At 46.3% G+C, this 25,927-nt stretch overlaps 1 protein-coding gene across 1 annotated transcript in view; it reads right to left on the bottom strand.

Moving 5' to 3' along the window:
• Positions 1-25,927, bottom strand: part of LOC120034666 (protocadherin Fat 1-like) — a 96,293-nt gene that overhangs the window by 984 nt on the left and 69,382 nt on the right. The window contains exons 10-26 of the mRNA XM_038981262.1: positions 25,521-25,717; positions 24,897-25,050; positions 22,412-22,645; positions 14,883-15,272; positions 13,893-14,107; positions 12,753-12,890; positions 12,097-12,240; positions 11,359-11,556; positions 8,815-9,414; positions 7,941-8,163; positions 7,578-7,712; positions 7,230-7,387; positions 5,593-6,073; positions 5,161-5,314; positions 4,449-4,559; positions 3,651-4,294; positions 2,949-3,083 (exon numbers count right to left, since the gene is read on the bottom strand). Of these exons, the coding sequence (XP_038837190.1) occupies positions 2,949-3,083; positions 3,651-4,294; positions 4,449-4,559; positions 5,161-5,314; positions 5,593-6,073; positions 7,230-7,387; positions 7,578-7,712; positions 7,941-8,163; positions 8,815-9,414; positions 11,359-11,556; positions 12,097-12,240; positions 12,753-12,890; positions 13,893-14,107; positions 14,883-15,272; positions 22,412-22,645; positions 24,897-25,050; positions 25,521-25,717 (4,311 nt within the window). The remainder of the gene's footprint in view (positions 1-2,948; positions 3,084-3,650; positions 4,295-4,448; positions 4,560-5,160; positions 5,315-5,592; positions 6,074-7,229; positions 7,388-7,577; positions 7,713-7,940; positions 8,164-8,814; positions 9,415-11,358; positions 11,557-12,096; positions 12,241-12,752; positions 12,891-13,892; positions 14,108-14,882; positions 15,273-22,411; positions 22,646-24,896; positions 25,051-25,520; positions 25,718-25,927) is intronic.

The raw sequence follows: 25,927 nt of genomic DNA, 5'->3' as shown, positions 1-25,927 counted from the left end.
ATTTACACAACAGCAGCATATTAGTGTTAAAAACCCACACCATGCAATTTTCATGACACACCAACACATTCAGTTGGATGTGTTAAAAAATAAACACAAAAATCACAAAACAGTTTAAAATGCACACACGTTCTTTGCAAATACACACGTACACACACATAGTATAAACAAATACTGATTAAGATGTAATACACTTGAAACAGACACTTTTACTACATGTACTGCTTTTATGGAGTGGTTTATGCTGAGATCATTTCAAAATGGGGGTGAATACGATTAGTGATTTTCAAAGCAACGTTTCAAACAGTTTCTTTAAAGTTGTCTCTAAGTTTTTTAGTGTCAGACATCAAAGGAATCTAACTTCATTCAACGTGGGACTGTTATAGTTACTGGGGGAAAGGGGGAACACAAAACACATTTTAGTGTCTACATGAGGGATTTGAATTGAAGTACTGTGACAAAATTAGTTTGCAAGTTTAGTTTATAATTATCGATATATTTTTTTCAACCAAATAATGCTTACACATTTCCAGTCTTATTTCCTCACAGCATCTACGTCATGCAAAGGATTGTTTTGTTGGTTGACAGTAAGGGGGAGAAACACCACTGGGCTTCAGGCAAAAAAATGACAAAACAGTCACCTCTTGGGTTCTTGAGATCATGAGCCAAAAAAGACTCTTTAGACGAGGCGAGACGGGAGAGGAGAGAGGGAGAACAAGTCAAGTTAAGAACCTGAGAGAGAAAAGCCCAGAACAAGAATGAAACATGAAGAAAAAAAACACCTACTGCTCTGAGTAAAGATACACGCTTACAATACAAACAACGGTAGTGCCATTTTCTTAAACAGTCAATCGAGGGGCAAGGGAAATTAACCTAGCACCTTCCAAAAGATACTTTTGCTGCCCTGTTAATTGGCCAATCGTGTGAGACATTTCAATTTTGAGACTCAAATTAGGCAGCGCGATTCAAATTACAATAATTTGGATGACAATGAAATGAGGCATATCATTGGATAAGGAAATGGCATCTCCGAGGGCTAACTCATCATCCTGACACTGAGGACGGAGCATGAAACTACCAGACCTGGGTTAAAATAGTATTCAAAATCATTTTAAACTGTGCTTGCCTGTTGCAATGGAACCAATGGAAATTTGTTTTTAAAGTGCAAACTCCGCCCACCTGCTACTCCAGGCAGGCGGAAGCAAACACTCAAAGTACTTGAAAGATTTCAAATAGTATTTGAACCCAGGTCTGGAAACTATGGAACGCAACCACACAGTAACACCACAGACGACTAACAAGTAGTGAGGTGATAGTAGTAAAAAAGTACCTTCTCCTTCCACCGAGTCAATAACAGAGTTGACAAGGTGGATAACCGTCACTATGGAGGCTTGTGAAAGGTAAGGGAAAGGAGCAGATGAGGAATATTTTCACATTAGTACAAATGGTTTGGAAAAACAAACCAAACAAAAATGGACGAGCACGTTTGCATCGGGAAACGTTTCTCGAACGTCAGTTTGACGTTTCCCTACAAAAACATTTCCCCCCCTGTGTTGCTCTGAAACGTATGGAGTTTTTGGTTGGGGGGGGGGGGGGGGGTAGGACGAAGAAGGAAGGGTAAGACTTTGACTGCATGATGTTGAAGGATGTCTACATTGGATGTTTGGGTTTCAATGGTTGGTCACAAACACAGAGGTGGAACGGGACACGGTGGAGAGGGAGTTTGGTCTTTGTGCAGGAGAACACACAGCAACAACATACGAAGATGCTGGGGGTGCCATTGACAGTATGGAAGGAAGGATCAGAGAAATTCTCAAGGATAAAAATGCCTTTCCAGCCCTAAAATAGCGAAGAGTATATTTTGTCAAAATACAGTAAAACATAAAAAAAATAAAAAATACTTCACAAAGAAGTTGAAATATTTTCTATATAGATATACTGTAAAGATATCTATGATAAATACATTAGATCTATGTATCAGAAATCCAGCATGTTTTCACGGTCAGGTTAAGGGTAAGTACAGATGAAGGTTGTGGTGATTGATGGCAAACACATTCCCCACAACCCAATGGGAAATGAGGGCAGATATGGGAGAAGAACCATCATATGTACTTTATACCCTTGCTTAATTCTCCTCGCTGTCTTCTTCAAACATCCATCCGTGGCTAGATTTTGTTTTAAAAGAAACACATGCGAAAAGAGACAAAAAAAAAAAGGGACATACAAGTAAATAAAAGAAAATAACTTATCATGTTATGATGCTAATTTGCTAACTTCCTTGGCTAATGCTAATTTCCCCTCTTGCCACTTCAGTGGGGAAGCCTGTACAAGCAAGCCTGGTTTGCGGCTAGGGCTGAGTAGAGGGCGAGAGAGAAAAAAGAAAGAGACCGACAACAGAAAGGCTTTTTTATTCCTGGAGAATCTGGCAATTTAAAAAAATCTTTGATCGCTTCCTTCTGTACCGAGGTGATTGAGGACTTACAAGCTGACCCCTAGTTAAAACCGTGTTCTGGGTCTGTGGACCGATTTGATCCAAATGGGAACTGAAGCCCCGCAGCAAAGAGGGAGAGAAAAGAACACATGACCCCACAGAGCCACCGCTGCAGCCAACCACGGCATGCAAAGAGCGATGATTAGCATGTAGCATGTATACAAGTCAACTACAGCCAAGGGGCCACTCTACAAAGAACTGTAGTCAAACAAGAACCAGACGACTTTTTCACAAGCATCCCCACGTTTGCCTTCCACTGCAAACATGCAAGAGTCTGATGTACTTCCTCGGAATTCAGAAATATACAACCAAAGTACATATTTAGATCCATATTAAGAACAAATATGGGTCTGTAAGACGACCAAACTTGGTTCACTTCGGGTATAATTCAATCTAGTCAATACATTAGGACATTTATCAATGAAAAGAGGTTGACCATTTCTGTTCAGATACATACCGTTATCGTCACAGGACTCAGATTGGAAGGAGCTGAGGGACTGGACCTCAGACATACTGCCCCTGGTGTTGTAGTGACAGGCACTGTCCTCCACTGGCTTCTTGGTCAAACAGTGATCCATGTCTACTACCTTAGCTGGAGTACAGAAGCACATACACACAGACAAACAGAGATGTAAGTTGGTGAAGTAGTATGTCCGGAAGAGACTACACGCAGGGATTTGCTACATTTCTACTGTGATCAAGTTCGAGGGTTTTTGTACGTTGGCTTTAGTATTGGACACGAGGGTTGGGAGATATTTGCCCCTTTAATAACTAGATAGATTATTCCAGACTGTACAATTGATGTCTTTATTTATAATATTATTGTCACATTCTCATTAAACAATCTCAGTATGGCGGAAAAATAAGGCTTTGTTAATTCATTTAGACATATTGATACAGCCGAACTGATAGAACTGCACAGTTTTGATTTGTAAAGCTCAAAAAGAGTGTAGTCTTGCATGTTACGATATACCGTCTTGCACTCAAGATAATATCAAATATCACGATAGTCGATTTAATCATATATCGGCCCAACCCCATTGGACACACCATGAATGATGTGAAGGTAATTCCACCAATCAGCCTGACAAATCTATAGTAGGGAATCTACAAATACTAATCAACAATAAAGATATGGACTGAAGTAAAGGAGCTTTACCGTCATACTCGTAGTCCCAGCTGGGCTTCTGGATGGAGTCGCTGTCGGAGACCGAGTTGGAGGGCGGCGGCGGAGGCAGGTTGGGCGCCACGCTGCACACGGCAACCGTCTTGCGGTGTCCGTGCATCGTGTCCGGGTTGAACGTGCTGAACTCGGGGTGCTCGGGGATGGCCGAGCCCTCAAACGAGTTGCGGTCCAGGTTGTTGCGCGAATCGCTGGGGATGCTGGGTGTGTACGAGCTGGGCCGAACAGGCACCTGCGGCGGAATGTCAGAGTAAATGTTCTTACAGAGCTTTGCGTCAAAGTAGGGCCGCTGGAGGAAGGAGTGCGGCGCTCCTAAACCTCCCGGGCTGCGATTGTCGTCGTCAGACTTGGACTTTCTTCGGCACGCCCTCTTGCGGATGACCACAAAGAGGACGACCAGGAGGAAAATGGAGGCCACAAAGACCACAATACCGATGACTTCTTCAAGGCCGATGTTCCAGGAGGTGGAGACGAACTCGTTGCGGACCTCGGAGCGGAGTTCGCATAGCCAGCCGATGTACCCCAGGGAGCAGTTGCAGGTGTACGAGCCGTAGGTGTTCTGGCATTGGCCGCCGTTGGAGCATGGGTTCTTCAGGCACTCGTCCACATCACTGAGGCACCTGCACCGCGACAAAGGACAGGGAGGATCAGGAGACAGGAACACATTGACAGTAAAAGAACACATTGACAGTAAAAGATAGTAGTTTGGCAAATCTACTACTGGAGAAACTGTGGCCTTGAGAATTAACATGGCCGCCGTTTGTGCACACATACCTGTCACCCTGGAATCCCTGTTCACACTCACACACAGGACCATCCAGGCTGTCAATGCACTTCCCACTGTTTTTACAGGGGTTGTCTGTGCAGTATGGTCCCACCTGGCACCTGTAGCGAAAAGATACGTATTCAATACAGCAGCCTAGACCAAAGAGTAATGAGAAATAACCGTATTACTTCCCGACAGTCACTGATCCAATGCTTAATCCTAGTATCTTAGAGAATTATCTATACGTGTGCATGTGATTTCAGCTCTGCGGAAACGCTCAATGCCATTTCCCACAGTGCAACGCTTCCGTTTTTTTATCAACACGAGCTCAGGCTCGATTTTCATTTCAGGTTGAGCGAATGGAGGGCTGACAGATGTTACTCTTGATGGAGAATGCGGAGCCCTGGATAGGAGCAACAACAAAAAATACGGGATGATGGATATGGGAATGCAGATAAGCTGAGATTGTTTCCGCCGTCAAATATTTATACAACACATGCCAAAACAGAATATTTCTTTGAAAATGTTATCCAAACATTGAAATTGGTAAGAGGGCATCATTTTTAATACCATGCTTATAACAAGTAATAAATCATTATATCTGCCAGCAAAAGTCAGGGAAAATGGCTCGTCTGAGCTCCCAAATCTATAATTTTCACCCTTAAACAGTCACTGTGTTAATAAAAGTATCAGATCTATACGAAAGAGACAGATTCATACCGTTGTCCTGAGTACTGCCCTCTGCACTGGCAGTAGAGGTCGTCGCCGCGTGGCACGCAGGTCCCCCCGTACAGGCAGGGGTTGGAGGCACACGGGCTGATGCCAATCTCACAGTGAGTACCCATGAACGAAGCCTTGCACTTACAGAAGTAACCTGGTGAAACAGCAGAGAAGGCATAAGAGAAAAGGTTGGACATTTCATTGTAATTGTGTGTTCACAGAGCTGTGGGGAAAACAGGTTTGGATTGAGGAATGAGGATTACAGCTGTATACTTTAACTTTGGGTTCAGAAACACACGTTCGGATGATAACGTAATCATCTTTAAATAATGAAATGTTGGGCATTATAAGCAGACTAGGTTGAGGAGCATAACTAAGCAGCTTGAGTAAACACGACACCAAGCGACAAAAACCACAACGGGAGCTTCGTACCTTCGTTGGCCAGTGAGGAGCAGCTGCCCCCGTTGGTACAGGGGTTGCTGGAGCAGCCCTCGGTGGCGGGTGCCAGCACGCACCCGGGAGCCACGTCCACCACGTCCTCAAGCACGGCGTGGGCACCACGCACCTTGGTGTTGAGCGGCAGCTCTTGGCCGTTGAGCACGATGGCTTCCACGCAGCCTCGGAGCCCATTGGTGACGGGCAAACTGCGACCGTGGCGCCCGGCTGTGGAAGAGGGGTGCTGGCGCACATGCCCGCCGAAGTAGACGCTGTTGTCCAGGTTGAGTGTGCGCAGAGTACCCGGCGCTGTGCCCGAGGCGGCGTGCACGCGGTCCAGGACTAGCTTGGCGTAGTTGCCATCCACCTCAAGAGTGACCGTGTGCCAGTCGCCGTCGTTGACCTGGGTGCTGTGTACAGAGACGATTCCAGGGCCGCTGCCGCAGTCAAACTTGTACTGCAGGCGGCCATTCACAATCTGACGGAAGGAGAAAGGGAGAGAGAGAAGTTAGGCTCTGTCCAGATAGAACCGCTAGTCCCTACCCACCATAGGAACTTCTGTAGCTCTAACCAGACTGGATAAGTATCAGCAACATGTCAAAATGTTCACCTAGCCAAGGCGGGGCTACCATAATTAAGAAATAAGGAACGAGTGATACATGGCCAATATACCACTGCTAAGGGCTGTTCTTAACTGGTTACAAATGTAATTAGAGCAGTAAAAATAAATCTTCTAGAAGAGCAGAAATTTGACAACTGACCTGTTGGAACGGTGGCATCCTATGACGGTGCCACGCTGAAAGTCACTGAGCTCTTCAGTAAGGCCATTCTACTGCCAATGTTTGTCTATGGAGATTGCATGGCTGTGTGCTCGATTTTATACACCTTATACACCAGCAACAGGTGTGACTGAAATTAAGTCGAATCCACAAATTTGAAGGGCTGTCCACATACTTTTGTATATATAATGTATCTTACCGTATGACATTGTCTTGTGATATCATGTAATATTCCAATCAGTAGGCTAACTCCCTTGGAGCACGAAGCAGTGTCCCAAATGGCACCCCATTTCATCGATAGTGCACTACTTTTGACCAGAGCCCTATGGGCCCTGCTCAAAAGTAGTGCACTACGTAGTGAATAGCTGATCCTCTGGCACCCAGACAGTACCCCGGTGAGGAATGTGTGAGAAAATGCTTTCCGCTTCCCTCTCAGCATTCCCTGAAAACAGCACGGCTGTGTGTGTTGTTCTACATGCAGCCCCACCACCACATTCCCAGAGCCCTCATAAAAGACAACTAGCACACAGCATGGTGGCCCCCCAAAGGGGAGGTCCTGGCAACTAGCGATTATCAGGCCGTTGCCTACACAGGATAACATGGGCTAATACGGGGATTGGGCATTGGACTGGGAGCTGGAGCAGCAGACTCAGAATAAATAGGACAGTACCCACAGCACAGACAAGAAAGGGGTTTGTTTACTGTGATTTCATGCCCAAGCCGGGAAAAATACTACTACGGTGGACTTGAAAGGGTGTGGGAAGGAGATTTTTTTTACTTATAATCTGTAGCTAGTAGCTAGAATCCGGCGTTTTCTCACATGGACACGCACACAGTGTTTGACCTTTGACCCACCTCCAGGATGCTGTAGTCGGTGCCCTTGGCGTACATGACGGTGGCGTGGCTGGAGAAGGTCCTCAGCCTGAGGGACAGCTTCATCTCCTCCTTGTTCTCATTCTCCATCAGACGGTACTTGACATAGCCCGTCCCGCTGAACGTCAGGGACTGGCCGTCTGGGGGGGGGTTAAAGATAAGTATGGGGGGGAGAGACCGATAACTAGACAGTGAATACAGAGGCAAAACAAACAATAGGTTCATATATACTCATTTGACAGCTTCATATCAGTGAGCGAGAGGGAGAGAGATAGGGAGAGGGGTAGTAGAGAGAGAGAGGGATAGGATGAGAGGTCTGTCTGCTCTTACCGGAGCACTTGCCCTCCTTGGCACCATCTGGACACACACAGCTATACTTGGCCTCCTTCTGGTCTGCCACACACTCCATGCCCTCTGGGCAGGGGTTGGCATCACACAGCTTGTTCGCCGTGGGGCATTTGCCACCTGGAACAACAACGTACACGGGTTAAGAGCATGATGAAGCCAGCATGGGGTCAGGGGGTAAGGGGGGTGTGTGTGTGGGGGCTGTGGTGGTTTAGGCGTATGTGTGTGTGATGGGGTGGGAGGGGTAAAGGTGTGTGTGTGTCTATTTATGCACATCTATGCCTATGTGTTTGTGTGTGTGTGTGTGTGTTTAGGCCCATGTACGTCTCGGTGTGTGTCTGTCAGTACCTTCACATTGACAGGTAGCCGTGCGCTGGTGTCGTGGCGTGACGAAGCTGAGGCGGGCCGTGCTATAGGTGGACATGGTGGTCTTGTCCAGGCTGATGACCTCGTCGCAGAAGCGCAGCGGGCAGTCCAGGCCGGCGCACAGCTTCTTGACCACGCGCACGAGGCGCACGCCCGTCATTTCCTCGATGACCGCCGCAGACGAGTTGAGCTTGCGGAAGACCACCTGGAGGAGCAATAGTGAAGACGTCGAAAAGACTGAAAGATCAACTTGGAAGTCCTTAAACGGACATATTCATTGAAATGTTCATTGAAATGCAGCGAATTTGGGGGGGGGGGTTGCCGGGACTCTAATTCTGGACCAGCAACCTTCAACACTTTAGCCATTACACCAAGAGATCTACTAAAGTTGATACACGTTCTTTTGATGTGTACCGCCTTACGATTGCATTTGACTATTCTTCGTGGTGAATTCTAGAGTTTTGATTCTATTTCACAACTGTAAATACAGTCTGTCAATTTCCATGGTTGCCCGTCTTCTATTCTTACTTTTATGTTAGTGGGAGACAGACCAACATTTTAAAAGCTATTCATACATAGTGTGCCATAGTATATGTTATGCTAAAGCTAATATCCCTATCATCATTATGACAAGCATTATATATGACAAGCATTATATGACAAGCATTAAATTATTACATATGTTATTGGTATTATTATCGGTATCATTGGCTAGTAAACAACGTAAGTGCTGATCTAGAATCAGTTTTGCCTTTCAGATCACAATTAATAGGATGATGGACAGGGGGAGGACCTGATCCTAGATCAGGGTTAGGGTTAGGGTTTGTTGAATACGAGCCGTGGTCATGGTTCTTACTTCCTGTGGCTGGTAGGGACTCCCGGACTTCTCCAGAGCCAGTAGAACATCCAGGTCTCCTGTCCCCTGCTCGGAGGGCTGCAGACTAACCAGCTGCACCTCGCTGCGTCTCACCCCCGCTATATTCCTCAACGCCCGCTGGAACGTGCGCCAGTAGTCCCCGACGAACTCCTCGGGCGCGATGCCGGCGAAACGCACGGCGATGGAGTTGTCCAGCGCCTGGCGAGTCGCTTGGCGCACGTGCACGTTCACGTCGGCCGTCGCCGAAAAGCGCCCGTCTGTGACGGTGATGTTGAGCGGATAGTGGCCCACGTCGAGCGGGCGCCGGGCGATGACTTTGCCGTCCGCGGCGGAGACGGTGAACAGAGCGTCTTCGGCGTTATCCGGGGATGATGGAGGTGCGAGACTGTAAGTTAGCGTGTCGTAAATGTCCTGGTCGGTGGCGTGGATTTTGCCGAGCACGCCGCCGGGATATTCCTCGCCGGCAACAGAGATGTAGATGTCCAACGGGAAGACGGCGGGCGGGTAGACACTCTCGTCGATGACCCGGATGCTGATGTAGGCCGTGGAGAGGAGCTGGGGCTTGCCGTTGTCAGCCACCTAGAGGGAGAAAAGGGAGAGGAGAGAGGGATAAGTCACACGTTGTGTCTGTTGAGAGAGAGAGAGAGAGAGAGGAATTGTGCGGTGACCCAACTAAAGCTTTCATATTGATTATGAAAAACTCATACTCGGACTTAGGCCTAGTAAAAAATGTCTCCAAAACTTTGACACAATTCACTTATTTCACTGCTTTCATTCATCAAGTTAACAAAAGTACTATTTCTAACAATGTACGAGGCCAAATAACTGCCACTATTTCGGCAATAATGTTAAAGCAGACTGACCCAACTATCACCCTGCAATCACCCCTACACGGGTAATAACGGGTAATAACATAACTATGCTAGACCTATGATTGACTATCACTTCTTCAGTTGCATGTTAGTTTGCTTGTTTATTATACTCTATTACAGCCAATCACTGGCTTATCTTCCAAGAGTGCTTAAACGGCTAACCAAATAACATACAGGGTACAGCAAAAACCCAAGACACATGTTGAATGTACTCCATCTTTGCCATTGATTTTGCTGTATGGCTGTATGCAGCTCCACTTTCCCACAGTAGAGGGAGCTTATGCTCTTCCATTCTCCAAATGCTGAACCTTCCCCGTTCATCAATACTCAAGTCAAAATGTACTACCTGCAGAAAGACTAAGGGCCTACGTGCTCAGACAAATAAACATCCACCTGCATTTGGAAGGCATTGACACAGCCAGAGATGCTACAGCAACCTCTGGAGAGTTCAGGAGGATTACCAAACGTTAAAGAGAGAAATACACCGTGTAGAACAGATAGAATTGTCGGTCAGACAGAATAGGGAAACCGGCTCGGCTCGGCTCAATATATTTCTATCTGCAACATTCAGAACGTTAGTCTGAGTCGAGAAATCGCACTTCTTTCTCATCCGCCTACTCCTTTTCTCCTCGGAGAGCGAGGACAGTAGTTCACCAACTGGCAACACGCGAGCTGGCTGCGGCGCTCTCCACTATGCCTCTCATGTGAGATATTCTGCCTTGCACTCTGATTCACTCGGTGTGAGAGAGGGCAGCAGGATTTTTTTTTATACATGGTGATTATTTAGATTTGACGCTATAGATCTTGTTATCATTTTGATGTTTCTAAGAGAGGTTTATCACAGTGGGCAGCTGCAGAGCAGGCTATTTTCCACAGAAAGAGAGAGAAGGGAGAGAAAGAGAGGTAAGCATAGGTATAAGTATGATGGGGGAGTAGAGGGGGTGGAGACAGAGAGAGAGAAATACAGAGAGAGAGAGTTACAAAGAGAAAGAGAGATACAGAGAGACGGACACAGAAAGAGAAACACAGAAAGAGAAAGAGAGATACACAGAGAGCGATACAGAGAGAGATACAGAGATACAGAGAGAAAGAGATACAGAAAGAGAGAGAGATACAGAGAAAGAGATACATAATGAGAGAGAGAGAGAGATACAGAGAGAGAGATACAGAGAGAGAGAGATACAGAGAGAAAGAGAGAGATACAGAGAGAAAGAGAGAGAGATACAGAAAGAGAGAGATACAGAGAGAAAGAGAGATATATAGAGAAAGAGAGAGATAGAGAAAGAGAGAAATACAGAGAGAAAGAGAAAGAGAGAGATAGAGAAAGAGAGATACAGAAAGAGAGAGAGAGAAACAGAGAGAAAGAGAGAGATACAGAAAGAGAGATATAGAGAGAAAGAGAGAGATACAGAGACATACAGAAAGAGAGATACAGAGAGAGAGAGAAAGAGAGAGAGAAAGAGAGAGAGATACAGAAAGAAAGAAAGAGATACAGAGAGAAAGAGAGAGATACAGAGAGAGAGAGATACAGAGAGAAAGAGAGAGATACAGAAAGAAAGAGAGAGAGAGGGAAAGAAAAAGAAAGTGAAGGAACCACAGTAATAGAAGGAGAGAGAGTGACCAACCAACACTCCATACGCTCCTATAGTACCTGGACATTCAGTAGGTAGTTCTCCTTGGTCTTCCTCTTCAGCTCATCCACCACCAGCAGCGCCCCCTGTTGGTTCACCTCGAACACACCCCCCTCATTGCCGTCGATGATGGCGAAGGCGAACGGCGGCCCATTGTGCGTGGCGTCCCGGTCGGTCACGATGAGCTGGACAACGCTGGTCCCCATTGGACGATTCTCCTGCGGGGAAAGGAAGTGGTTTAGACTTTTAGACTAGGCAGTAACAACTGCTGTGTGAGAGAGCAGGACGGAGGATTTGATGTGGGAATCAATCTTGTGTATCAATCTTTCTCTTCCTCGAAGGCTAAGTCATTTTTTTCAGTGTGCGTATATGTGTGTGTTTGTGCACAGATACCAAATCCCTATATCAGATTTCAGAGTTTCTCCGAAATGACGTTTCTGGTTTTCACCGTCGGCTCCTCAAAAGTAAAGACAGAGATACCTGACGGTGCATCCACTATCCTTACTTGCCCAATCTCTCCCTCCCTTCCTGATACAAAAAAATGCATCTTTCCTCCTTTTTTTACTCATCTTTCGAATCATTACACCTTCAGTCGTCTCACCACTTCCACCCCTCATCCCTCCCTTCGTCTCTATCCTCTCCTCCTCCTCCCCGTTGGCCTCTCTCTACCAGCACCTTTCCCTCTTGACCACCTTCACCTTCACCGCCCCTCCTCCCTCCCACTCTCTCCTCCCATCCATCCCTCCCTTCCTCCTCACCTGGATGATGAGGCTGTAGTTGGCAGGGGAGAAGAGGGGCGGGTTGTCGTTGACGTCAGACACGTCGACGTTGACCGTGGCGCTGCTGGAGCGGGCCGGAACGCCGTTGTCCGACGCCACCACCGTCAGGGTGTACCCAGATGTCTGACGGGGGGAAGGGAGGGAAGAGGGGTGGCGAGAGAGAAACGGAGGGGGAAAGAGAGGAGGGAGAGAGGAAGAGAGAGAATTAATACCTCTATCACGCTCTGTACTGCTTTTGTAAGCGATTATGCAAAGCTGACTGGTAAACTGGCTCTGCTTTTCAGTTTGATTGCAGTCTACAGTGCAATTAAGGTGCCACTGAAGACAGAATTAGATGTCCACACACACAAATGCATATATTTACACACACACACACACACACACACACACATATAAATGAATATATGAAGTAGCATAAATACATTGACACACACACACACATAAATGAATATATGAAGTAGCATAAATACATTGACACACACACACACACACACACACACACACACACACACACACACACACACACACACACACACACACACACACACACACACTTCAAAGACATTTCACAGATATGCATTTGAATGTATTTACATCAATGCCCATCCATTACAGAGATGAATGTTTCACCATACCGTCTCTCTGTCTAGCTGGCGTGCCACTTTGACCTCTCCCCTGATTGGGTCAATGGTGAAGGGACTGCCCTGGTTCCCCTCCACGATGGAGTAACGCACGTGGTTATAGGCTGGCCCGTCTGCATCCTCCGCCATCACCTACGACCCGAGAGAACAGGAGAGAGGAAGAGTCACGACCAGCCGCCGAGGACGACACACACACACACAGATGTAGACTTACACACGCACCTGCTCTGACACGAGACCGTGGGACACAGATGTTCACACACACACACACACCTGGCCGGTATTGAAACGGATCCTCGGGGAAATCAGGGGACAGACAGGATTCACACGTGTGTGACACGGGCAAGCATAAAAATCCTGTTTAACGACGAATCATTTATATTCGGGTTGATTAGACACAGGTGACAAATGGACACAAGGGAAGAAAGAGGGAGAGGGGCCAAGGGAAGAGGTGTTTGAAAATGTATAGAAAAAGGGGGAAGGGGAGAGAGAGAGAAGGAGAGGGGGACAGTGAGAAAGGGACGGCTCAGTGAGTCACCTGTCTTTAATTCATTAGTGTGTGTGTGTGTCTGTTACAGTAGGCTGAGCATGAAGAGCGGAGGGAGGTCCTCGTTTAACTCTGCACCACCAGAAGGTGATCTAACACAGCAACTGATACGTGACGGACAGACAGAAAGAGAGAGATACAGAGAGAGAGAGAGAGAGAGAGAGAGAGAGATACATAGAGATACATAGAGAGATACAGAGAGAGAGAGATACAGAGAGAGAGAGAGATACAGAGAGAGAGAGAGATACAGAGAGAGCGAGAGAGAGATACAGAGAGAGAGCGAGAGAGAGAGTACTGACTGAAATACTTGTTAAGAGAGGGGTAAAATAATAGGATGAGGTGTGCGGTGATTGAAAAGGTATTTTATGAGCGGGAGGGAAACGGAAGAAAAATTACAAACGGGACATAAGCGCACTGCCTATACAATGGTAGGGGAATCACCGCAATACAAAAACATTTTGTCGGTTTGAACACGACGCAAACAAACTCTAATATATTCTTTTAGCGATTTTCTATGCTTTTCTTTCTAGTTGCGAAGGGAAACACCAGACCAAATGATCAGAACGGTCACTCATCGGTCAACTCACCGTCACCACTGTCTTGCCGGGCTCGGCGTCCTCGGCCACCACGGCGGCGTAGGTCGTCTGGCTGAAGGCGGGGCTGTTGTCGTTGACGTCCGTCAGGTTGATGTTGACCGTGGCCATGTCGCTGAGCGGCGGCGTGCCCCCGTCCGTGGCCTCCACCGTCAGGTAGTACTCGTGGGACGCCTCGAAGTCCAGCGGCTCGATGACGAAGACGTCACCTGGAGGGGAGACGAAAGAGGGAGAGGGAGGATAGGACGGTTGGATTAGAAGAAGGTTCCACCACTGTCCCAATGTACACAACAGAATTGTCATCTGCTACGTCCCCTTTGAAATGCAGGTTGACGTTTACTGAGTGATCTCCCCTTAGATAGGCCAGCTGCAAAGTCGAAATTGGCTATTTTGTAAAAATAGAGAGAGAGAGAAACATTTGTTTTTTGGTCTTAATTTAAGGTCAGGCATTAGGGTTAGCAGTGTGGTTAAGGTTAGGGTTCAAAACAGCTAGTGACCACTCTGCAGGGCTGCCTCCAGAACAAGACTTATTACGGAAAAAAGCTAAACCTGCCGTACATACACACAAAGATAGTAGTCATAATATGGTGCCCCTGGCGACTGGGGAGACATATTAAAGGAAGTGGAGAGGTGGAGACAAGAGGGGCAGGATACAGATACAGAGAGAGATACAGAGAGAGAGAGAGATACAGAGAGAGAGATACAGAGAGAGATACAGAGAGAGAGAGATACAGATACAGAGAGAGAGATACAGATAGAGAGAGAGAGATACACAGATACAGATAGAGAGAGAGAGAGAGAGAGATACAGAGAGAGATACAGAGAGAGATACAGAGAGAGAGAGAGATACACAGATACAGAGAGAGAGAGAGAGAGAGAGATACAGAGAGAGAGAGAGATACAGAGAGAGAGAGAGAGATACAGAGAGAGAGAGAGAGATACAGAGAGAGAGAGAGAGAGAGAGAGAGAGAGAGAGAGACATACCAGTCCGAGGGTCGACACTGAACATGCCGTGCTCGTTCCCGCTCACGATGGCGTAGGCGATCTCCCCGTTGGCCTCGATGTCCCGACTAGCAGCGTGCACCCGCAGCAACTGCGTGCCCACCGCCACGTCCTCCGAAACGCCCGCCACATACTCGCGGTGCTCGAACACGGGCGGGTTGTCGTTGATGTCCAGCACGGAGACCGTGACGCGGGAGAGGGACGAGAGGCGGCGCGGGGAGCCTCGGTCAGAGGCGCGCGCTTTGAGCTCGTACACGGCCCGCGCCTCGCGGTCCAGGGGCTTTTGTAACGCGACGACGCCGGTACGCTCGTCCATGGAGAAGTGGCCGTCGGCCGAGTCGGCGAGGGAGTAGAGGATGTCGCCGTTCAAGCCTGGGAGGAGACAGAGAGAGATGGAGATCGTGTTAGAAACACATAGACTCAAATAAAACTAATGTGTAGAATCTGATATTCTGATATAAGAACATTCGACTAACATTACTCTGAGTGACAGTTCATTATCGTTTTGCCTTTGTTGGAAAGCAAATCCATGAACAATCCAAACGGAAAAACGATATAAAGCTGCGTGTGCTTCCTCAGCAATACAGTCACACACTCCTGAGTAACAACACTTTGTCGTATCAGCCTGTCAACACAATATACCCTTTTCACCGACCTAAAACATTCCAAATGCAAGTCACATCGCCCTCGTAACAACACCTTGCCGCTTCCCGACAGGGCGGTCCAAAAACGAGACGGAGACGGATGTGGACAATAACCATAATGCCTTTTTGCAGGTGGCCCACATCTCTCTCTCTCACACACACATCCCCCTCCTCTGCGCATCTCATTACGACTAAAGAGACTGACCGTGTCCCAACTGGCATTCTCTTCGATAGTGCACTACTCTTGACCAAACGGGCCCTGGTCAAAAGTAGTGCACTACAATGGGAACAGGGTGCCATTTGGGATGCAGTTGCTGTCTGCGGGAGCCCGGTTTATTGCCACCTGTTGGTTCCAGTCACCGTCGCTTTTATCAGACCAAATTACTCGGCCGCCGGAAATTGCTCGATGACGTCTAAGTGGATCGCGCCAAATCGTTAGGCAATCTCGACTCCCGTCACCAGACGATTGTACTTCATATCCCGTCTCCTGGAGGTTTCCACCAAGACTGTGGGTCTGATTCAACCAGACCCGTTTTTGCCATGTTTATGCAGTACCTTATAAAACGATGTTCCTGCTTTTATCTTGCATCCCTATCTGGTATCCTTAACCGCAGGCAAACAAACATGCTAACTGACTATCTCCAAATTCTGCACCGTGGGTTTGATTAAACTGTGCCCTCGGAAGACAGCCTTCGTTGAAGCTTTATCGACAGCGGTAACAAAGACGTTCCTCCTCAGCCCAAAGTGGCAAGGAAGCTCGTTTGCGTCTAGTATGAGCCACATGAATGCTGTTTACCCAATAGAACGAGGGACAGCACAGACAAGGAATAGAAAGAAAAGAAACCACTTCAGAAGATAACAACTGGGGAGAGATAAGAAGAGAGGGGGATAGAGAACAAAAGAGATAGGGGGATAGAGAGAAAAGAGATGGGAAGAGATAGGGGGATAGAGAGGAAAGATGGGAAGAGATAGGGGGATAGAGATGATAGAGATAGGGGGATAGAGATAGGGGGGTAGAGAGGATAGAGATGGGGTGATAGAGAGGAAAGAGATAGGGGGATAGAGAGTAAAGAGATGGGAAGAGATAGGGGATAGAGAGGATAGATATGGGAAGAGATGAGGGGATAGAGAGGATAAATATGGGAAGAGATAGGGGGATAGAGAGGAAAGAGATGGGAAGAGATGAGGGGATAGAGAGGATAGATATGGGAAGAGATGAGGGGATAGAGAGGATGGAGATGGGAAGAGATGGGGGATAGAGAGGATAGAGATGGGAAGAGATGAAGAGAGAGAGAATATGAAGAGAGAAAATGAAGAGAGAGCGAGAGAAAATGAAGAGAGAAAATGAAGAGAGAGAAAATGAAGAGAGAAAATGAAGAGAGAGAGAGAATATGAAGAGAGAGAGAGAGAGAGAAAATGGAGAGAGAGAGAGAATATGAAGAGAGAAAATGGAGAGAGAGAGAAAATGAAGAGAGAGAGAGAGAGAGAGAGAGAGAGAGAATATGAAGAGAGAAAATGGAGAGAGAGAGAGAGAAAATGAAGAGAGAGAGAGAAAATGAAGAGAGAGAAAATTAAGAGAGAGAGAGAATATGAAGAGAGAAAATGAAGAGAGAGAAAATGAAGAGAGAAAATGAAGAGAGAAAGAGAAAATGAAGAGAGAGAGAGAAAATTGAGAGAGAAAATGAAGAGAGAGAGAGAAAATGAAGAGAGAATATGAGAGAAAATGAAGAGAGAATGAGAGAGAACATGAAGAGAGAATGAGAGAGAAAATGAAGAGAGAGAAAATGAAGAGAGAATGAGAGAAAATGAGAGAACATGAAGAGAGAAAATGAAGAGAGAGAAAATGAAGAGAGAATGAGAGAACATGAAGTGAGAAAATGAAGAGAGAGAAAATGAAGAGAGAATGAGAGAGAACATGAAGAGAGAAAATGAAGAGAGAGAAAATGGAGAGAATGAGAGAGAACATGAAGAGAGAATGAGAGAGAACATGAAGAGAGAAAATGAAGAGAGAGACAATGAAGAGAGAATGAGAGAGAACATGAAGAGAGAAAATGAAGAGAGAATGAGAGAGAACATGAAGAGCGAAAATGAAGAGAGAAAATGAAGAGAGAGAATGAGAGAAAATGAAGAGAGAATGAGAGAGAACATGAAGAGAGAAAATGAAGAGAGAAAGAGAAAATGAAGAGAGAGAGAGAAAATTGAGAGAGAAAATGAAGAGAGAGAGAGAAAATGAAGAGAGAATATGAGAGAAAATGAAGAGAGAATGAGAGAAAATGAGAGAACATGAAGAGAGAAAATGAAGAGAGAGAAAATGAAGAGAGAATGAGAGAACATGAAGTGAGAAAATGAAGAGAGAGAAAATGAAGAGAGAATGAGAGAGAACATGAAGAGAGAAAATGAAGAGAGAGAAAATGAAGAGAGAATGAGAGAGAACATGAAGAGAGAAAATGAAGAGAGAGAATGAGAGAAAATGAAGAGAGAAAATGAAGAGAGAGAAAATGAAGAGAGAATGAGAGAGAACATGAAGAGAGAAAATGAAGAGAGAATGAGAGAGAACATGAAGAGAGAATGAGAGAGAACATGAAGAGAGAAAATGGAGAGAGAGAAAATGAAGAGAACATGGAGAGAACATGAAGAGAGAAAATGAAGAGAGAAAATGAAGAGAGAGAAAATGAAGAGAGAATGAGAGAGAACATGAAGAGAGAAAATGAAGAGAGAGAAAATGAAGAGAGAATGAGAGAGAACATGAAGAGAGAATGAGAGAACATGAAGAGAGAAAATGAAGAGAGAATGAGAGAGAACACGAAGAGAGAAAATGAAGAGAGAGAAAATGAAGAGAGAATGAGAGAGAACATGAAGTGAGAAAATGAAGAGAGAGAAAATGAAGAGAGAATGAGAGAGAACATGAAGAGAGAAAATGAAGAGAGAATGAGAGAGAACATGAAGAGAGAATGAGAGAGAACATGAAGAGAGAAAATGAAGAGAGAGACAATGAAGAGAGAATGAGAGAGAACATGAAGAGAGAAAATGAAGAGAGAATGAGAGAGAACATGAAGAGAGAGAATGAGAGAGAACATGAAGAGAGAAAATGAAGAGAGAATGAGAGAGAACATGAAGAGAGAAAATGAAGAGAGAATGAGAGAGAACATGAAGAGAGAAAATGAAGAGAGAATGAGAGAACATGAAGAGAGAAAATGAAGAGAGAGAATGAGAGAGAACATGAAGAGAGAAAATGAAGAGAGAGAATGAGAGAGAACATGAAGAGAGAATGAGAGAGAACATGAAGAGAGAAAATGGAGAGAGAGAAAATGAAGAGAACATGAAGAGAGAACACGAAGAGAGAAAATGAAGAGAGAGAAAATGAAGAGAGAATGAGAGAGAACATGAAGAGAGAAAATGAAGAGAGAGAAAATGAAGAGAGAATGAGAGAGAGAACATGAAGAGAGAAAATAAAGAGAGAGAAAATGAAGAGAGAATGAGAGAACATGAAGAGAGAAAATGAAGAGAGAATGAGAGAGAACATGAAGAGAGAAAATGAAGAGAGAATGAGAGAGAGAAAATGAAGAGAGAGAAAATGAAGAGAATGAAGAGAGAATGAGAGAGAGAAAATGAAGAGAGAGAGAAGAGAGAGAATGAGAAGAGAGAGAGAATGAAGAGAGAGAAAATGAAGAGAGAGAGAATGAAGAGAGAAAATGAAGAGAGAGAAAATGGAGAGAGAAAATGGAGAGAGAAAATGAAGAGAGAGAACACGAAGAGAGAAAATGAAGAGAGAGAGAATGAAGAGAGAAAATGAAGAGAGAGAACATGAAGAGAGAGAATGAGAGAGAGAGAGAGAAGAAACAGAGAAAGGAATGTGTCAGCATAACTTCTCCCTTAAACGCCAATAAAGGTCACCAACCAGCTTCATGGTTTGTCAGCTTCTTTCCCTCAGACCGATAAGAAACCACTTTGAGAAACGCCGCCATGGCAGTGGGCACACAGCGGGGACAATGACGCGAGTAAGTACGAAAGTGCCCAATATCTTCCAACGCAAATGAGCCGGTCTAGATAGCACAACTGGTGCAGGGAACTGGCAGTGCTCGAAATGTGTCAACATTTGGAGCAACGAGATACTCAAGAGTCTCAACTGTTGATGATATCCCGCCCGAATAGTGAATGAATCCTCTATCTGTCTGACAACGGAGGTCTGACACGCATGCAGGTGCACACGCACACACTCAGTCCAATGGCCGCCGGCTGAGTGAGCGAGGACTGTGTGACCTGGACTGTGGCAAAATGTGGTATTTTGTCGTCAGAGACTTTGCTATTTCCCTGTGTGTGGGACTCTTTCAGTTCTCCCGGCAATACGGGCATCAGCCAACTCATTTTACAAGGCTGGCGATAAAGATACAAACTAGAACTCTACAGATCTGTGTATGTGATACCGACACGTGTGAAAAAGGAATGCAAATGTCTCTCGTTCAAAGGGCTTTATTGGCTCGGGAAACGTGTGTTGACATTGCCAATGTAAGTGAAATACATCATAAACAAAAGTGAAACAAACAATATTTATAAACAATAACAGTAAACGTTACACTCGCAAAAGTTCAAAAAGAATAAAGACCTTTGTCTTTCTATACCGAGTTGCAACGATGTGCAAATAGTTCAAGTGCAAAAGGGAAGAAAAAAATAAACATAAATATGGGTTGTATTTACAATGGTGTTTGTTCTTCACTGGTTGCCCTTTTCTTGAGGCAACAGGTCACACATCTTGCTGCTGTGATGGCACACTGTGGTATTTCACCCAGTAGATACGGGAGCTTATCAAAATTGGATTTGCTGTAGATCTGCGTAATCTGAGGGAAATATGTGTCTCTTATATGGTCATACATTTGGCAGGAGGTTAGGAAGTGCAGCTCAGTTTCCACCTCATTTTGTGGGCAGTGTTGCACATAGCCTGTATTCTCTTGAGAGCCAGGTCTGCTTACTGTGGCCTCTCAAAATAGCAAGGCTATGCTCACTGAGTCTGTGCATTGTCAAAACTTTCCTTAAGTTTGGGTCAGTCACAGTGGTCAGGTATTCTGCCACTGTGTACTATCTGTTTAGGGCCAAATAGCATTCTAGTTTGCTCTGTTCTTTTGTTAATTCTTTCCAACGTGTCAAGTAAATAGCTTTTCATTTTCTCATGATTTGGTTGGGTCTAATTGTGTTGCTGTCCTGGGGCTCTGTGGGGTCTGTTTGTGAACAGAGCCCCAGGACCAGCTTGCTTAGGGGACTCTTCTCCAGGTTCATCTCTCTGTAGGTGATGGCTTTGTTATGGAAGGTTTGGGAATAGCTTCCTTTTAGGTGGTTGTAGAACTTAACGGTTATTTTCTGGATGTTGATCATTAGCGGGTATCGGCCTAATTCTGCTCTGCATGCATTATTTGGCGTTTTACGTTGTACACAGAGGATATTTTTGCAGAATTCTGCATGCAGTCTCAATTTGGTCTCCCTCCCTCTCTCTCTACCTCCCTCCCTCCCTCCCCCTCCCTCCCTCCCTCTCTCCAGCTCCAAATGATCTGAAATGCACCTCCAGCTGAAATTGGGGGAGGGAGGGTGAGAACCTAATTCCTCCACTCCTCCTTTCAGATATCCTTTATGTTAGCACGGAGGTAGGGCGGACTTTAGGAATTCCGTGCTCGTCTGCCAACCCTGGGTGGAAGAGCTGTCGAAAAAGCAGGCCCCCGTTTTGACATTCTGAGCGAACGAGCGACCCAGTTCTTACATCCCATTCGATCTGTCCAAACTGTCAGTTTACCTGAAGGACTGAGAGAGAGGGAGGAAGGACGGGGGTGAGAAAGGGAGAGAGAGCATCTCTTCGTCCATACCTAGGCTTTTGAAGGGAACAAGCTGACACGCTCCCCTAGTCTAGAACACCTTGCCCTGTCAGAGGAGTCATTACCAAATGCCAGTAAAAGAACCAGAACCTATCTAGTCAAATTGGTAGTGCCGCTAAAAGTGCCAATCGTGTCCCATTTCAGGGGAGTTCGCTAGTATCAGAGCTCTCGAGTTTAAATATGGCCGCCACACTAACGCTTTCAACTGTCCTCCATTTGAGGGAGTTGTGGGGGACAAATCAGTCGTTTTCATCTCAAAGCAGCTGCCCCCGCTCAGGTGGGTTTCCTGAACGGTGATGTACACATACGCCATGTAGCAGACTGTTTCATCCAAAGCCACTAACAGTAGTGCACGCGTACATTTTCGTATGGGTGTCCCCAGCGGGAAGTGAACACGTGATCCTGAAGCTGTAAGCGCCCTTCTCTACCAACAGAGCCGCACAGGGCCACAAACACAAAAGTCATAGAAGACTATGAAGAGAACGTGTGGGTTGTGACTTACCCACCGGCAAATGGCAAATAGAAAATGGCCATTAGGCCTTTTTTAGAATCGAGTGCTCGAGGAGAACAGAATTTCATTCATCCATCCCTATCATCGTTTTACGCCATAAGAGTCTGGTGTAAAATGGAGTGGGGATTACTGTGATCCTGTGGAATCAGCATTGCAGGGGAAAAGCAAAGCAGCCATACTTCTCAAACAACTATGTCTGTATTTCTCAGCAGAAAGATGAATTTAATAATTCAGTGACTCGCCTGTTCACAAATAAAGATGACGCGGTTCAAATTCGACTAAGTTTACTGGCGGATAACGTCGAGCTCCGCGGTGGCTACCGGACGTGGGCAGAGTCAACCGAAAGACGCAACGTATTGCGCATTGTGCACAACACCGAGAGCACCGGGTGTACAAGCACTAGACCAGAGAGCTCAGCATTGCCTGGTGGAAGACTGGTCAGATAAGAACAATAAACAAAACATATCAACTCATTTGTAAATAAACAAACAAACGTACCGGCGTCGAGGTCGGTGGCGAGCAGCCGCGCCACGAAGGTGCCGACTTCCGTGTTCTCGAAGACGGTGATGGCGTAAGGGCCGGAGGTGAACTGTGGCGCGTTGTCGTTCACGTCCTCCACAGTCAGGTGCACGGCCGCCTCGCAATATCGCCCGCCGCCGTCTAGCGCCCGCACCGTCAGGCGGTACTCCTCCTTCTCCTCGCGGTCCAGGGGCTGCTGGGTCTTCAGTTCACCTGGGAAATGGAAGACGGAAAAAGGCACATGTCAGTCAACGGGGCAGGCAATCACACACACACACACACACGTCAATCAGACACACTCGTTAAAAGCGCTGACACACACACTAACATGTCAATCACACGCACTCGTTAAAAGCGACGACACACACAAACACACAGCCAAACACACGCAAACACACACAGGCGTGTTAAAAGTTCTTGCAATCCACACGCACGTCTACACGCTACGGCGCTTGCGGGTTGCACTCTTTCAAAATCTATTGTTCGACAAGGACAGATAGTGTTAGAACAGCATCCTCTACCTACCCCAGGCCCCGTCCAAGAAAGCCTCAAAATAAAACGCAAGTCAAGCTAAATGGTGTCTGAGCCGTTTAGTTCGGTGTAGCGTGCCCCTCGACCAATTTAATGCGGCCCACCGGCTGGTTTGAGTAGAAAGAATAACTGAAACCAAATCGATACCGTGTACAAATGATAACGGATCTACATTTCTAACAGTCGCCGAAACAAAGGTTAAGGTTGGGGGAAGCTGATCTGTAACTAGGGGGAAACTTCACTTCAACACTTAGTTCCCGAAAACCTTACAACCTCGTCATGCTCATCTCCACACACACACCTCTATTTTTAAGTTGGCATTAGCCGCTTCGGTGCTTTCAGAAGTAACACTTCTCACAGATCACTGAGTCAGACAATGTGTGCCTGCAGTCGTGCGTGTTCCGAGACCTCATATCCTCTTGTATGCCACAAACCCCTTCCCCTGATCCAAGCATCCAACCCACATCCAAACAACTCATGGTTTTCAGAAGAGGATGGAGAGAAATAAATAAATAATTGACAGAGAGGAAGGGGGGGGGGGGGGGGGGGTGGTGGAAAACGCAAGAGGACAGGAATAGTTGGCAACTAAGAGCAGCTAGGAGGTGTCCTGGGATATGGTGCATGCCAACATTACCGGGGCCTCGCTGGACACACACGTGCGCCCACACAAGCACACAAACTGCCGTTACTAACGAAGCCTCTTAGTGTTCCTCGCATGCAATAATCAAACCCAATTGTATTGGTCACATACACACATTTAGCAGATGTTATTGCGGGTGTGGCGAAATGCTTGTAAATCCTCCTTCTCGGCACGGAAAAAAGGACCCCCTCTCGATACTCTGACTAAATCCTTCTCCTTCAATTTGGGCCAAAACCAAATTGAAATGGCCGGATTCTTCGCTCTTCTTCTCTCCCTCCTCGCTCGTCTCTGGCTCATACGGAGGTATCAAAGTACGTCTGAATTTGAACCAGAATAAAAGGGGCTGTTGTTGTGCTGTAAAAGTATGTCTCTAGCCTACTCTACACTGCTGCTGTCTCGTTTCTTCACAACCCTCTCTCTCTCCCTTCAGAAGTAAACCAATGTGCCATTTCTTTTTTTAGTGTGTGGGGGTTAACAGGAGCTAACTGGTAGTGTGTTTTCTAAGGCCTGGCTCGTGTCATTCCATTTTGTCTCCGCTTTCTGCAGAGGAGACTCGAAACCTTCAGGCGAGAACAATGTCGCTTGCATGTTAGATGAAACTCGGGTTCATAGCGCCATTGCTCGCTAATCCTCCGGGGAAATGTTCTGGGGGCAAAATACATTAAAATAATCATCAAAAAGGATGCGACGTAAACAAAATCCACCTTGCCACTAGGGACACACACACACACACACACACACACACACAAACTGGGGTGGATGGATTATGATTCAATCAGAAAGTGTGCAGTGTGCATGACTGGTGTCCACACTGGGAGGTTATTACTGTGTCTGTTTGTGACGTTACAGAGGGAGACAAAAGACAGGGTCCGTCAGTGTAGTGATACTAGGTTCAGACATCAAATCATGACATTGTAAAACTGGTGTGTGTGTGTGTGTGTGTGTGTGTGTGTGTGTGTGTGTGTGTGTGTGTGTGTGTGTGTGTGTGTGTGTATGTGTGGGTGGGTTAGTGTTACACGTCATGCTGCCATCACGCACCCATTGACATTTGATAGTCATAATAGTGAGAATAACCTTGGACATGCCGTGAATGTAAACTGGATGAATGCGAGTGCAGTGCAGCATTTGAAATGACTCGAAACAACTCTACATTGTGGCAGACATGAACCTGTGGTTATTTTGATTTTGATTAGCTGTATGGTAGCATGGGCAGACTAGTCAACACATTGAGTGTGTTGAGGTGTAACACAGACAGACAGGAAAACAGACAGACAGACCAACACACACACACACCTGTGTCGGGGTCGATGGTGAAGAGCTCGGCTCCCGGTCCCTGGAGCTCGTAGGAGATGTGGGCGTTGGAGCGGATGTCTGCGTCTGTGGCCGAGACCTGCAGGATGAGCCTGCCGGCTGGGAAGCCCTCGGGGACCCTCTCTGTGTAGAGGGACTGGGGGAGCGGAGAGAGGGAGAGGGGAGAGAGAGAAAGGGAGGATGAGAGTGTGTGGGAGGGAAGAGTGGGAAAGACATCAGAAGGGAGAAAAACATTGATGGTGGGGGCGGACAGAGAGAATTAAAGGTAGAATATGCAAGAATAAGCATAATTCAATAGGTATATTAACAAGAAGGGAGGAAATGGATAGAGGGGTAGAATGAAAATACATTACAATCGACAGCAGCATGCACTTAAACCATAATACAATCAGCAATGGAAATACATTAGCTGGTAAAAATAGCCCTCAATGTAAGAAAATTACCCCTTCATTTTCGCTTGCCTTTCTTCAACGAGAAGCCTTTCCAAACCTCTTATTTTCTTCCCTCGCTCCCGCCTTCCTTTCTCTCAGATACTTGTCATGCATAGCGTGTACCCCCACACGCAGATAACATGGCATTTTTTAGTGGCCTGCCTTCTCTCTTTACCTTCTCGCAAACGGGGCTGTTGTCGTTGGCGTCCAGGACTTTGACCTCGACCACGGCCTTGGTGGCAAAGGTGCCGTCGGTGGCGGTGATATTTAGGAGGTAGTTGTCGCGCTCCTCGCGGTCCAGTGGCTTCCTGACAGACACTTTCCACTCGTTCTGGAGGTGCTCGATCGCAAACTGTCCTAGAGGGTCGCCTCCTGTATGGGTAGAGAGCCATTGGGAAAAGTTAATGGAGAGAGAGTCAATGGCGAGAGTCAAATGGGGAATCAGAGAAGATCTTACCCTGCGAGGGATAGCGAAGCTCAAAGAGGAACTGCATCGCTTCCTATTTCAAAAGCTGTCCTCTGGTCAGAGTCGTGCTCAACCCCCGGGATCTTTATAGTGCCTGAGCAAATCTACCTCGGGTA

Source organism: Salvelinus namaycush, chromosome 42, assembly GCF_016432855.1.
Source record: "Salvelinus namaycush isolate Seneca chromosome 42, SaNama_1.0, whole genome shotgun sequence".
Taxonomy (NCBI): domain Eukaryota; kingdom Metazoa; phylum Chordata; class Actinopteri; order Salmoniformes; family Salmonidae; genus Salvelinus; species Salvelinus namaycush.
The sequence above is the reverse complement of the archived record's forward strand: the minus strand, read 5'-3'. Positions and strand labels throughout refer to the sequence as shown.